Genomic DNA, 13,529 nt, shown 5'->3' with positions numbered 1-13,529 from the left:
AATCTATTGGTTTTTGAAATGGCTCATTTGAATGCTAAAACCCTGCACAATTATGTTCAGTATATGAAAATAATTTTGCCTCACTTAAAAAAAGATTGATCCATGAATGAACACAGACAGGTCAGATGATTTTTGGCAAAAAGATGGTGATGGTTGAGAATGATGTAGTGAACATTTGTTGCTATTTTAGGCATTTGATATTGCCGTCCACTCTGCAAATCTCTCGTCCTCCAATCTGTGGTCCCTTGTCAAGGTTTCTCATTTTTCCCCAGTTTTTTTTTTTTTTAGTTTTTCCAAGACCTCCTGGAGGTTATGATTAGGGGATATCATTAATATTTGTCAACTGTGGACATGTGAAGCCCTTTGAGATGTTTTATGTGATTGAGGGCTATATAAATAAACATGACTTGAGATTGAAATTGGGAATTTCTTGTAAAAACAAACAAACTAAAAAAAAAAAAAAAAAAAGGAAATATGTGAGGGACATCTAAGGTCAACTTGTACCCAACAAGACTTTGGTCAGGCACAATCTCCATCACTACCCTGCATGCAAACATAGTCACATGTCCCCCAGGAAACTAATTCATAGCACACAGTTGGAATTTTCATTTTATGATTGCTTCATGTCTAGTTTGATTGTCGTTTCTCCTGCTCATGCCGTCTTTTTTTCCAAGTAGTCTTTATTTCATCCAGTATAGGAAAACCATCCATACGGCGGCAACACAATTTGTAGTGCAGTCTATCATTTCCATTCACTAATGCAGTGGCGAATATTATTTTCTCCTTGGTGCCTGACCCATGATGATTCTTCCGAGTATGTAACTTCAAAACTACTGCTGTGTTATGTCCCAAGGATCCCTCATCGCAATTTTTGCCATTTCAAACTGTTATAAATCCATAAAGATGTTGAAACTGCTTTTTTTTTTTCCATTTACTGTTTTTTTGTGTGTTTTTTTCTGTTTTTTGGGGTGACGCCAAACCATCCCCCAGCGGCACATGCCACCCCCCCTCCTAGTACTTTACATCTATAATGAGATACAAATACGCATCAGCAGGACAATGTCCTGTGCCACGCGTCTCTGTGTGAATATTACTCACACTTATTAGCTGGATTATGTTAATCTTTACACTCCCTGCTCACAGACAACAGACTCACCATGATACGGGGTGGTCACGGCGGCATATGCGCGCGCGTGTGTGTGTGATTGCCATGTTGTCAAACTACTCTGCATGTGAAAAGGTGGTCTAATTATAGCACTTATGCAAATGTACATGCGGGCAAACATAAAGACTGCTGCTAGTTTACTGCTCAGGTCAAAAAGACAGCGAGAGCCATCAGCGTATTTTGACGAACGAGTGATGACGTCAAAACAAGGCCACCCTCATTATTCTTAACGGTAGTCTGAATGTTTGGGTGTTTCTGATGACGCGCGTTGGGTCAAAGTCATACTGGGAAAAAGTCAAGACTTTTTCTTTTCCAGACAGAAACATTGATAGCATCCCTGTTGGAATGATTGATTGAGTCTGACACATTTTAATTACCTCTGAATTAAACGAATCGGCTGGCAGACTATAAAACATTGCTGTTTAATAACGAGCGCCTCCAATTGCCATTTTTTCCCCCTCTTCCTACATCCAATCCCATTTTGCCTGCCCGCGCCAAATAACCTCTCTCCATTTAATGATATGCAAATGAGTTTTCATGAACCCCATGATCCCATGCGATGATTAAACTGAGATGACATTAGCTGCCAATGACAGTGTTTCCGTCTGTCTCCTTTCTCTGCTCCTATCTATACCATTTTGCTGCTTATCAACAACAATGCATGGCCAACTGGTTGTTAATGAGAAAAGAGCAAGGACATTTGTGGAGACATTTTTTTTTCCTTGCAAAGTGTTCATTCACAGATTTGTTCGAGACAGTGTATATATGACAACATTTGGAATCAGGCAGTCAGATCACACACAGATTTGGTCATCTTCCACATTTCCCCCCCTCCCACTGTTCCATTTCAGTCCGGATTCCAATTCCAGATCTGCTGTCGCTTATTGTACTCCATTTGCATAATGAAGCCAGAGCTTAATTAAGATCCCACTGGAGTCTGGAGCCAAGGATGAAGGAAAGCTAAAGGGGGAGGAGGAGGAGGAGGAGGAGAGAGGTGAGTTCCGGCATTCCTCAGCTTATCCGCACATTGCCTAAATAGCAGGTGCAATTTAAATGCGTGGGGGGGCGAAAATCCTTGACGAGCGATTAAATCGCTAATTATGATCGGCTGTTGGAATTAGTGCACGGCTGTTAATTAGTTGCAGATCTCATGCCCAGACAGTTGCTCGCCCCCCCAAGGGCGGCACCTCCCTGCCGCCATCACCAACGAAACCTTCACACCCCGAAGATGATGCCAACACCCCCCCACCACCTTTAATGCCGACAGTGGCTATCCCTTTAAGAACATCCCAGGTGAGCATATGCAAGAAAGAGATGCTTCATCATACTCATCCAACGTTCCCAGTGTTCTTCATTAAGCTCAAAATGATCCAGTCTTTGCAGGTCCACTGTGAACCGTCCTTAATGTGGGTTTTGCTGTTAGCGCTTCCCTTCAAGGGAATAGTACGCCCGTTATCCCTGGAACTTCTTTCTGATGTTGGCACTCAGCAGAGTTGGCATCAGGGAACTTGAAGTTGACAGATCAATACAGCTTCGATGCGATTGTCTCCGGCCCAACTATCCGGTCTCCGCTTTTACGACTGTTTCCGCTTCTCAGCTTCTCTTGGCGCTCGTAAATGGCACACAGTTCATGTTTGGCACACTGCCATCTCCGTTGCGAGTGCCTTTCTCGAGGGCATTCCCTCTCCGCAAACGCTGTCCGTGTCGCCATACGGGGCGCTCCTGTTTACAAATGTTTGTGCTAACTTGGCTTGGCAGCATTCCACGTTCATCCCTTTGCCCTTGCCACCCCAGAGAAGATGCCAACATGAAAGCGCTGGCACGCGTTGCTTTGGCGCCGCTTGTCGTCTTTGTCCAAATAAACTGTGACTAACGGAGAAATCCTCTGAGGTGAATCGGCTTGTATTCGAAGCAAACAGATGTCCGTGGGTCGCTTTAGCTTCTGGCCGTGCCAAGGAAGCTGGCGCAGCGCCCGCCGGATGACAAGCGTTTGCTGGCATAGACGGATCGATTCCGTTTCCGCTGGCATTCTCTTTCTCGTAAGATTATTCATCGCCGTAGCTCTTCAAATTTCAAAAACGTTCTTCTATTTGGATTGTCAACGTCCTTCATCCGTGGATAGCTCCGTCGCCCGCTGGCATCTGGCTCACATCTGCGCTCCGGTTATTGGCAGATTTTCTTTTCTTTGCCAGCCGCACCGGTCGGTCGGCGTCGCCCCGTCGCGCCTGTGCCAGACTGGCATCGGGGTGGCAGCATACAAAGGTCTGCTTCTCTTTGCCTTTCTTATTCTCTTTACCCCTTTGCCCATGCCCGCCCCCGCTCAAGCCCTGACTGGATGGCACTGTGCCAACCTGCCGCCGCCATCGCTCTCATTTGTAGCTCATCTCTTCATCGCCCTTCCCCCGTCACTCGTTTCCATCCCTCTCTCTTCCTCATCCACTTTCCGATCGTTAGTAGGTGTGTTTTAAAACGTGGCACGGCGCACGTGCAACTTTTCATTCTTTACGGATTCTTTAGTGACGACGCCAGTGGCGGTCCACTTGTGGCTCGGGAGACTTTTTGGCACCTGAAGGAATGCCCGGCTCGCCTCGGCTGTGTGTAATTACTGCAGCACTTACTTATCCCACTGAGACAACAGCCAGAAGAATGGAGCCAGTCCCGAGTTTGTAGTTTAGCTGCAGTTGCTTTAATTAACTCTCACCACCCAACCCCCATCCCCACTTCATGTGACGAGCAGGTCGCAAACATAAAGAGAGTCACGCAATTGATCTGATTATCAATAAAACCCATCGCGTACAATTGATCGTGCCCACTTTACTTCAAATGACCCTTGCTCCTTTCTTCTCCCCTCCACCCTTCCTCTTGTGACAGACAAAAGCTGTCAGTAGTGGTGAAGCCATTAAGCAAATACTCTCATTAGTACACAAAATATAATGAATATGTAAATGGTGTGTGTAATTTATGCATGGGGTTTAGAGAGAGGAGTTTGCTTTGCAGCCCTTGTTTGTATTCACCCTATTGATGCGACCCTTTTTCTTCCACATTCACACACCAAATGTCCACTTTTTTCTCCGGCCACGCCCGGTGAATGAATCCACGGTGGACCTCTTGGGATCTGGGGGTTGCGTGTTTAGTTTGGTCTTTTTGCACAAATCTTTTGCTTCCTAGTGTCCTCTCTTGGCCACTCTTTTTTTTCCCCCCGTGTTTGCTTTCGTCAAGCACAATACGCTCTCGTCCATAACAAAGCCCGCAGAGACGCTTTAAACAAACAGCCCGAGTGTTTGAACAAGGTCTGTCTTCCAGGAATATGAAAAGCGACTAATCTATTCAACGTCACATGCCGCACTTGACTGCGGTGGGTTCTCATGTTTTCCCTTTGTCCCTCTGCGGCTGCGTTAATGTGTGGTCTAACACAGCACGGTAAGCGTGTCCTGTTAGACGACGAGAAGCCTTACTCCTCGTCTACAATAAACACCTCTAAAACTCGGGCTCCCTTGGCAATCACCATAGCAACAAACCACGGCACCCACGTGAGCCGCATATTAAGATGTTCCCTCAGCCCGCAGTAGACTTGTGCAGCGTCCACAAGGCAGGTGTGAGGAAAAATAGCCGCTCAAATGTCACGGCTCACCTCTGACGCACTCCGGGCCGATCCCTTATGTTTATCGAACGACGCGCAATCTCACATGCGCGTCCTTTTCCGTCTCGAACCGTCTTAACAGGTGCTGATGAGCCGCAGTCAATGATTGTAATGAGCTATCGATCACCGTGGGAAAATGGAGGGACGGAGTGGGGGTGAGGGGAACCGGAGGACACACACCAATAGAAGGAGGAGTGGAGGGGTGGGAAAAAAAAAAAAAAAGGAACTTCATGAACTAATTGGAGAAGGGAGTATCGACACTTGCTTTAATCAAGTTCTCATCTACTGTTGTACTGCTTGGAATGGGCAAATGGCCTCGGAGGTTAAAGCAATGTGCTCAGATTGACCACGCGGTACTCGGATACCAGAGACGAGCTCTGACGCAGTATCTGTACTTTGCCTTTTGTGTGTGTGTGTGTGTGTGTGTGTGTGTGTGTGTGTGTGTGTGTGTGTGTGTGTGTGTGTGTGTGTGTGTGTGTGTGCACGTGGAGTGGAAGCAGACAGCTTTAGGGAAGGGGGAGGTGCATCCTATGTGTTGGCTGGCGTTTCAGATAATGAAATGCAGCAGGGAACAAAGAGCTGGGGGCCCCCATTCTCTGGGCTGCGGCTTCATTTTCGCTCCCGTCAAGTCTATGATTCTTCCACGCGCTCGTTCTTGTGTGCAGCCGTGTGTTTATGTTTGTGTGTATACGAGTTGCTTGTTGTGTGTACGACAAGCCCATCCTCCTGCTCCTGTTAGTATTCTGCATGGCAGATCCCCCTAATGTAATAACTGTGTCTGCATGTCTAATTTACAGCAGGCGAGAGTAAATAGCCTGTGGTTAATTACAGTACATGAGTGTGTGTGTGTGTGTGCGTGCGTGTGTGTGTGTGCGGGTGTGTGTCCACGCGTATGGCTACATGCACGTAGGTGTGCCACAATGATTTATGAGTAGCAAATAGCTACACCAGTGGCCCGTTTCTTCTCACTTACTTTTTAATCTGTCTTTCCATTAATTTTCCCCGAGATGTCATTATGGTGCTGGAGCGGCGCTCACGAGGATGCACATGTGAGTGTGCTGTTGTTTTAATGAGAGCGACGCTTTGAGTGTTACCTGGATTTTTGTTAGGGCGCTAGGGATCTAGTAGTACCCCAAAAATATGGTGGGTATGTCAATCACGTTGGTTTAGCTAATGTGCAAAAATATTGAGATTTCATGGTAGCCTGTAGCATTTAAGGTGCACCATAGCTAAGAGCCCCCCATCTAGGCGGTTTTAGAGGTTCGACACACCGGATTCAAGCGATCAAGATTGTTATCAGGCTTTGGCAAAGCTTGCTGGTGAGCTGATCATTTCAAGTCAGGTGTGTTGGAGGAGACCCACGGACAACACGAGTAAGCAAACCCTAGAAAGCCATTGGGAACGCCACACCGGGTAAATGACGTGAATGAATCATTTTCTTCTTGAACGGAAGTATGAGAAGTCTTATATTCACAATGGAATGTTCCCTTGATTGACTTCCTATTGTTATAGTTGAATAAAAGGGATGATTCACAGTTCAACGGGGAAGCTGATTCAAAAAAAAAATACTTGGCAGAAATTCAGGCATGGTTAACATTATTTAGGAACTGACTAAATCATTCATGTTAGCAATTAACTTGCTCGTGGTAGATGTCGCCTGTTTACAAATACGACTTAGCTAATAACCAAAGTTGAACCGAAGGCAACTTGTCCGTCTATCAAAAAAGGTGTCTTTGATGTGTACCTCCAGTTCCCTTCCGTTCGCCTTTTACAGGTCCTCCACAGTCTTTCCCGAGTCCCCCTTCTTCCGATGCTTTGTCCCGTCCCTCGCCGAGTGCCTCAATGAACAGAACAGAGATCTTTATTGACAGTACACGGCAGAACATGGAAACAGCGGGTCAATCCGTTTAGCCCAAGGGCCGATACACCAATTCACCAATTTGTCAGTGTTAGTTTGAGAGAGAAAAGCAGCTAATCTCTCCTCTCTGCTCTCTATTGATCACACACTTAGACTCCACATCTCTGTCTAAACACTATTGATTCCCCCTCTCTCTCAATCTCATTCGCTCTTCCTCTCTTTCGCTGCACATATCGTTCGTTGAAACGAACGATATGGACCGCATGAGTCACACACTCCTGCAACACTTGGGCAGAGTTCACTGTCAACAAACAAAGACAATGAGTGATCCCTTTATCAGGAATGCCAGAGCTTGCAACACAGGAGTCTCAACTCCACGCTCCCTGCTGTGCATATTCAAAAGCGTGTGCACAGTCTCATTAAAATCAATCCCTGTGCAGAGTGAATGATTAAAAATTCACCGCTTGTTACTGCGTCTGTTGCCTTTTGTCTTTTGCAGCCTCACATCACAGGGGTGCACTTGAAAAAGCAAGATGAAGGGGGGGGGGTTCGAATGAAAACAAGGCTGGTGGTTTGATCACATTTAACTAGTCGGGACCCATGTCATTAATCTTTTTTTTTTTTCCACACAGAAATAAAGTGGTTAAGGGATGGCCCAAGTAATCCAATGACTCTGTTATGTTAATGAACGAGGAGAACAGAGTGGGTAATTCATCAAATGTGAATTCGGTGAGTCTTACACATAATGAACAAGAAATGCCGAGTGGTGATGATGATGGTGTGTGGTGACAAACGTCGACGCTTGTCTAGTTTTATTTTAGGCTTTAGCGCCCCTTAGTGGTAATACTTGTTCATTACAAAAGTGACTGCAGTTACAAAACTCGCTTCTTGTGTAACTTGAATCAGCTGTTTGGTAACAGCAGTTGCGTGTCTATGCCTCACGTGTAGTGCACACTTTCTGGGGTTGGACGTAAGAAAAATACATAGAAAAACTTTACAATCACCTTCCAGTTGAAGATGCTTCAAACTGGAGAAGAAGACGGCGAGCTGGTCGTGGTCCGAAAACTCCTTAAAGAAGTGCTGCTGGGTCGGGAGGATCCGGAGGGGTTCTTCGCGATGTGCCTGTCCATCCTGGGTCACCAGGAGACCCGCACCCGGTTTCTGCAAGTCGTCCAGCCTCTGTCGTCGGCCAACCGCTCCTTGCACGCCACACTCGTCTCCATCTATGAGGAATATTTCGACAAGGTTTGTAATGTCGTTGGGTATTCACCCAATCGTGATGACATTGAGGGTGTATTGACAAAAAGTAACTTTACTTTTTTATAAATCAGTTTTAAACATTATAGTATATCCAACTATCCATTTTTTTCCTATTTTGCGAAAGCCAAATAGTTCTTCCCTTTTGTTCTTCCATAAAATTGTTGTGTCCTTTCTGAAGAATTGTCCCAAATTCATCTGTAAATTTACATTTCATCGCAGCCAAAGCCAATTGATTTTTGTTGATCGCATACTTGAAGTTGGACCTTTCTTTGACAACTGCAATATGTTGTTTGTGAACAATTATTTAATCCTCTAATTATCAATAAGTCAGAGTATTTTTTGAAAAAAAAATCTTATTGGTTAAAGAAACATTGGAATGATAATGCAGTTATGGGCCAGCGCTCCTAATTCATACATAGGCTGAAATTTGATTATGCACACACACAATAATCCAACTAGTGCTGAACACATTGAAGAAAATAAATGAAAAAAAAAGATCCTATTTTCCCATGGCAGGCTGAAGATGATGAGTTGGAACTAGCAGTGACCCTGTCTCTTCTTGATGCACAAGCTCACCCAAGAACCCGACCACAGACATTTGATGGGGCACCTAATCTAAGTAGCAAGTCAAAGGATGGAGGAAGTAGAACCCTCGAGAAAGATACATGCCCGAACATATCTGGTACAAGTCAGACTGTTATTGCCCAGCAAGGCATGGGCAGAAAAGATGACGTGACGACGGACCAGTCGCAGAAAACAAAACACTCCAAAAGCAGACGACAGCGTCGGAAAGCGGCAGCCCAGCACGTTGTTGGTTTGCCCCGATCTCCATCGGGGGCGGCGCCGGTACTGCTTTGGGTTCGCAGGGACTTGAGGCTGTGTGACAACCCGGCTCTTGTTGGCTCCCTGGAGTGCGGTGCCCCCGTCATACCTGTGTTCATCTGGAGCCCTGAAGAGGAAGAGGGGCCAGGAATGACTGTGGCTACGGGAGGAGCTTGTAAGTTGGACATGTGTAAAACATAGTGGTGATCCAATATATCATCTATTGTCTTCAACTAGTCTCACTGTCCACTCATTCTGTCCACGCCTGTGTGACAGGTAAATACTGGCTTCATCAAGCGCTGCTCTCCTTTCGGTCATCTTTGGAGGGTATTGGCAGTCATCTGGTCTTCCTGGAGGCGGCCGGTGTCGGAGCCAGCTCTCTACGTAGGCTGAAGGAGCTGATGAAGGAGACCGGAGCCCGAACAGTGCTGGCCAACGCCCTCTACGAGCCCTGGCTTAAGGAGCGGGATGACGAGGTGGTATCGACGTTACAAAAAGACGGACTCCAGTGCAAGATGTTCCACTCCTACTGCATTAGAGACCCTTACTCTGTCAGCACGGAGGGCGTGGGACTCAGAGGTACGTCAAACACTGTCCAGAAAGTTGAAACTTTCTATGTCTTGACGTGACCTCAGAAATGGCCAACAATAGCAGGGAATGTAGGTGATAAAATCTCATTTCTTAAGTTTATAATAAACACTGTTACTAGGAAATAATGCAGTCATTCATCATTTGATTTCATTTCCTGGATGCTCACTTTCTCATCCAGTCATTCCAAAATAAGTTGAGCAGGTCACGGCTTCCAAAATCCGACATCGTACGTGAGTATAAAAAATTGTTCATTTGTTTACTAGGAATCGGATCTGTGTCTCACTTCATGACCTGCTGCAGACAGAACCCATCAGGCTCCACATCCGTTACTCCGTTGGATCCGCCCACATCTCTGCCCGCACCTTCCAGCTGGCCTCAAGGCATCGCTCTGGACGCACTAGACCTGGCACGGATGCCACGTAGGAAGGACGGCACCACGGTTAGCAGTCGCAGCAGAACAACATGACAAACCGTTACAGAATCCAGTCATCAATTCTAATTCTCGGCTTTCAGATTGATTGGGCAGAGAACATTCGCAAGTCCTGGGATTTCAGCGAAGAGGGTGCTCATGCCAGGCTAGAAGCTTTTCTCCATGATGGTGAGACACCATGCACCAACCTGAATCCAATTTATGCCCACACATACTGGTAGACCTACAGACCAAGTGATTTACTAAAATCCACCATGAAGAGTCTCACAAGTTTCCTTCCATTCTCTTCTCAGGTGTGTACAGATATGACAAAGAGTCAGGCAGAACTGATTCCCCCAACACCAGCACTCTATCGCCGTACCTTCACTTTGGTCAGCTCAGCCCTCGCTGGCTCTTGTGGGACGCCAAAGGGGCACGGTGTCGACCCGCAAAATTCCAACGCAAACTGGCATGGAGGGATTTGGCGTACTGGCAGCTCACATTGTTTCCTGACCTTCCTTGGGAATCTCTCAGACCCCCGTACAAGGTTGGCAATACACTCTTCCCAAAATTATTTTGCATTAGAAAATGTACAGATGGCTCTTTTGATGTTTGTAGGCACTGCGCTGGAGCAGCAATGGCGATCGCCTGAAGGCTTGGCAGCGAGGCCGTACGGGCTACCCGCTAGTGGATGCAGCCATGAGGCAGCTGTGGCTGACGGGTTGGATGAACAACTACGCCAGACACGTGGTGGCATCTTTCCTCATAGCGTACCTCCATCTGCCATGGCAGGAAGGCTACCGCTGGTTTCAGGTAGGACAACGTTAGACTAACTCAACGTTTCGAGTGCCCGTTTTAAACGGTCACGAACATCTGCGTAGGACACACTGGTGGACGCCGACGTTGCCATCGACGCCATGATGTGGCAGAACGGCGGCATGTGCGGACTGGATCACTGGAACTTTGTCATGCATCCCGTCGACGCCGCCATGACCTGCGACCCGTATGGCAACTATGTTAGGAAATGGTGTCCTGAAATTGCAGAGCTACCTGATGACCTCATTCACAAACCATGGAAATGCCCGGCGTCCATGCTACGACGTGCAGGTAAGCCATGCGGCTGAACTAAGCTGAACTTTTGTAACTGATGTTACACTGGCAAAACCATTTTGAGGTGCCACGTATTATTTGATTGAACCACAATCGACAAAGATCAAACTATAAAGTCTGGAATAATTGCTCTCCTTGCTCATAATGTCAGTATCTAAATTACTCCTCTTTACTCAGGTGTGGTGCTGGGGCAAACATACCCTGAGAGAATAGTTACAAATCTGGAGGAGAGGCGTAGTCGCTCTCTTCAAGACGTCGCTGTAGTACGAAGACAACACGAAGAATACGTGGACAAACGCTCGGGCTGCGACCTGGTGCCTCTTCCGCCTCGCCTGGTCTCTGAGGCCCTGAGCTTAGCTCACCCGACTGCAGAAAAACAGTTCCTCCTTCCAGTCATCACACGCATGGAATTCAAGCATCAGATGGATGACCCGGACGCGGACGGCGCCGCCAATCCTTACAACGCCGTGCTCAAGGGCTACGTCAGCCGCAAGAGGGACGAGACGGTGGCATTCCTCAACGAGCGAGACTTCACAGCCAGCGTCTTGCACGAAGGAGCTCAGAGGAGGGAGAGGCTGGAGAGCGACCATCGCCGCATGGAGGGGCTTCCGCCCACACGGTTCCCACCACAGGGAAGAGCCAGACGCACCACAAACGCAAAGGACCGCTTCTCGAGCCTACCAGGTGGGGCTGTTCTTACTACACACAGGTGATCCAGAGCCACAACTCCCATCTTCACTCCCCCCCAGTGGGATATATGTTGCATTTTCTCAAGAGTGTTTGTTGTGATGAAATTATGACCATTAAACTATTTTTTTTCTAAAAATATCGTTTACTTGGCTCAAACTACAACTGCACTTATTGATACGGGTATCATGATGGGATAGTTTTAGAATTAAAAAAATACATTTGAGACAAGTTGGATAAGCACTTTTTCTCCCTATTGAACGGATTGCTTGATTGTTATCAGACAAGCAAATACTAGTAATTAGGTCCCAGTTAAATAATCTAACACGATGTCTCTATCTTCAAATTAACATTTTAAAGTCACTATTTGGATTGACAAGAAACGATAAATTAATAACATTCAGAACTTTGTGAACCGATAGTGGCTAGTTTGTTCACTGCTGACATCTAGTGGCAGAATGCCTTAAGCTTACAAAACAATACAAAATATTTCTTGTAAGAGTTCTGAAAAAATAACATGTAAATATTGAGGAATATTTTTTTTTGTTAATCATGAGATTTATTGTACAGTTGTCCACAGTGTACATACAAATTCAAAGTGCTTTTCTTGTCCAGGACACTAATGCCTGCTTAAACTGAAATATCAAGGAAAAAAACATGACTCACTCGAGCATAACTTCTTTGTTTTGGGGCTTTTTTGAGCTTCCTTAAAGTAAGTGAACCTTTATAAGAAGCTATTCTTCACATTTGCACAACACTGGCAGAGCAGCCTAGCGAGTGTTTGAGGAGGAAAGTGTGAACGAGTTTTAGTCCTCTATGGAGCGAATGTATCGCTCATAAGCCGCCTCGTCCATCAGGGAGTCCAACTCTGAAGGCTTGGCAATGGTCATCTTCATTAACCATCCTGTGTTAAACACCAATTGTCAAATGGTTAGAGAGCGTGTTGGCTGCAGCACCATTATTAACAATTCTGCAGTTTATTTTTACTTTTTAGTGCAAGTATTATTTAGTGCGAGAGATTTTTATTATATTATTGTCCACCTGTCAGACCGTTGCTCTGCCTGGTTATTATAAACCATATAAAACACAAACTAAAGAAATAAATATGACCAAACTTTTGAAATGTTTAAAATTGAGGAAAAAAAGGACAGTGGTTATGCTTCAACTTATTGGGATGAGGGGGGGGGGTGAGTTTGGGAGACCAACTCTTTTCTTTTCTTTTGCTTACCATCTTTGTAGCAAGATTTGTTGACCAGGCCTGGTTTGTCAGCCAGTAGCGCATTGACCTCCACCACCTCCCCAGTCAATGGAGAGAAAAGCTCACTGGCGGCCTTAACGCTTTCCAGAGCACCAAACTCATCTAAGACATCAGAGGTGGACAAATGAGTACATGTACTACATTTAAATACCTTCATCTAAGATATAAGTTACCTTGTTGGGCAAGTTGGGTCCCTACCTCCGGCAGTCCACAGTAAACCACATCACCCAGGGCCTCCTGAAAGCAAGATTTAGCGTTGACCCAAGTAATTAATCGCTTAGTATTGATGTTTTGATTGATTCACTCAACAGGACTAAATGTACCTGAGCAAAGTTGCTGATACCGACAGTTCCGATTCCGTCGTCTCCTACACGAATCCATTCGTGCTTGTCTGTGAATTTGAGTGCTGGAAGAATTTTTTTCAACACAGAATAGTTTAAAAAAAGTACGTGTTTAAATAGAGTTCTTCCTTTAGCTGGTGGATAGCCACTGTGTTAGCACGCAAACGACACAGAAGACCTCGGCGAGGTAATACCTGCTGACAACCGGCTCGACGACGAAATGCTTCTTAGTAGCAAAAATGTAGGACAAAACCGATGAGACGAACGCTGTAGCGGGCGTGATAATAAAGGTAAAAGTGGGGAAAAGTTAGAAGACACGCAGCAGCGGACAAGTCTACAGGCGGACATTTTTCTTCTTTGACCTACACGTAAATAGGTGGGCAAAAAC

The 13,529-nt window shown here is 45.9% G+C and overlaps 2 protein-coding genes across 2 annotated transcripts; one reads left to right on the top strand and one right to left on the bottom strand.

The window, feature by feature from the left end:
* The first annotated feature begins 7,661 nt into the window (after nucleotides 1-7,661).
* Nucleotides 7,662-11,626, top strand: LOC147055728 (uncharacterized). The gene is made up of 9 exons (XM_085913923.1): nucleotides 7,662-7,908; nucleotides 8,440-8,920; nucleotides 9,022-9,324; nucleotides 9,600-9,775; nucleotides 9,850-9,934; nucleotides 10,060-10,292; nucleotides 10,364-10,558; nucleotides 10,627-10,852; nucleotides 11,033-11,626. Exons 1-9 carry the CDS (start codon nucleotides 7,681-7,683, stop codon nucleotides 11,566-11,568), a joined length of 2,463 nt encoding a protein of 820 aa, XP_085770049.1. The 5' UTR covers nucleotides 7,662-7,680; the 3' UTR covers nucleotides 11,569-11,626.
* Nucleotides 11,627-12,078: 452 nt separating this feature from the next.
* LOC147055727 (glycine cleavage system H protein, mitochondrial-like) lies at nucleotides 12,079-13,523 on the bottom strand. Its single transcript, XM_085914539.1, has 5 exons — nucleotides 13,336-13,523; nucleotides 13,124-13,206; nucleotides 12,974-13,037; nucleotides 12,771-12,902; nucleotides 12,079-12,446 (listed from the first exon to the last, which is right to left on the bottom strand). The coding sequence occupies exons 1-5, from the start codon at nucleotides 13,487-13,489 to the stop codon at nucleotides 12,349-12,351; spliced, it is 531 nt and encodes a 176-aa protein (XP_085770665.1). The 5' UTR covers nucleotides 13,490-13,523; the 3' UTR covers nucleotides 12,079-12,348.
* Nucleotides 13,524-13,529: the final 6 nt, after the last annotated feature.

This window comes from Syngnathus leptorhynchus, chromosome 6, assembly GCF_054491065.1.
Source record: "Syngnathus leptorhynchus isolate UIUO chromosome 6, UIUO_Slep, whole genome shotgun sequence".
NCBI lineage: Eukaryota > Metazoa > Chordata > Actinopteri > Syngnathiformes > Syngnathidae > Syngnathus > Syngnathus leptorhynchus.
This window is presented reverse-complemented; position numbering and strand designations above follow the sequence as displayed.

Bases quoted from the DNA above. Each gene is read 5' to 3' on its own strand.
- LOC147055727 (XM_085914539.1), bottom strand. From the start codon at position 13,489: ATGTCCGCCTGTAGACTTGTCCGCTGCTGCGTGTCTTCTAACTTTTCC. The intron at 13,207-13,335 runs GTATTACCTCGC...AAATTCTTCCAG, and splicing joins GTCGAGCCGGTTGTCAGCAG to CACTCAAATTCACAGACAAG. The intron at 12,903-12,973 runs GTAACTTATATC...CTGATGTCTTAG, and splicing joins GACCCAACTTGCCCAACAAG to ATGAGTTTGGTGCTCTGGAA.
- LOC147055728 (XM_085913923.1), top strand. From the start codon at position 7,681: ATGCTTCAAACTGGAGAAGAAGACGGCGAGCTGGTCGTGGTCCGAAAA. The intron at 7,909-8,439 runs GTTTGTAATGTC...TTCCCATGGCAG, and splicing joins ATGAGGAATATTTCGACAAG to GCTGAAGATGATGAGTTGGA. The intron at 10,853-11,032 runs GTAAGCCATGCG...CTCTTTACTCAG, and splicing joins GTCCATGCTACGACGTGCAG to GTGTGGTGCTGGGGCAAACA.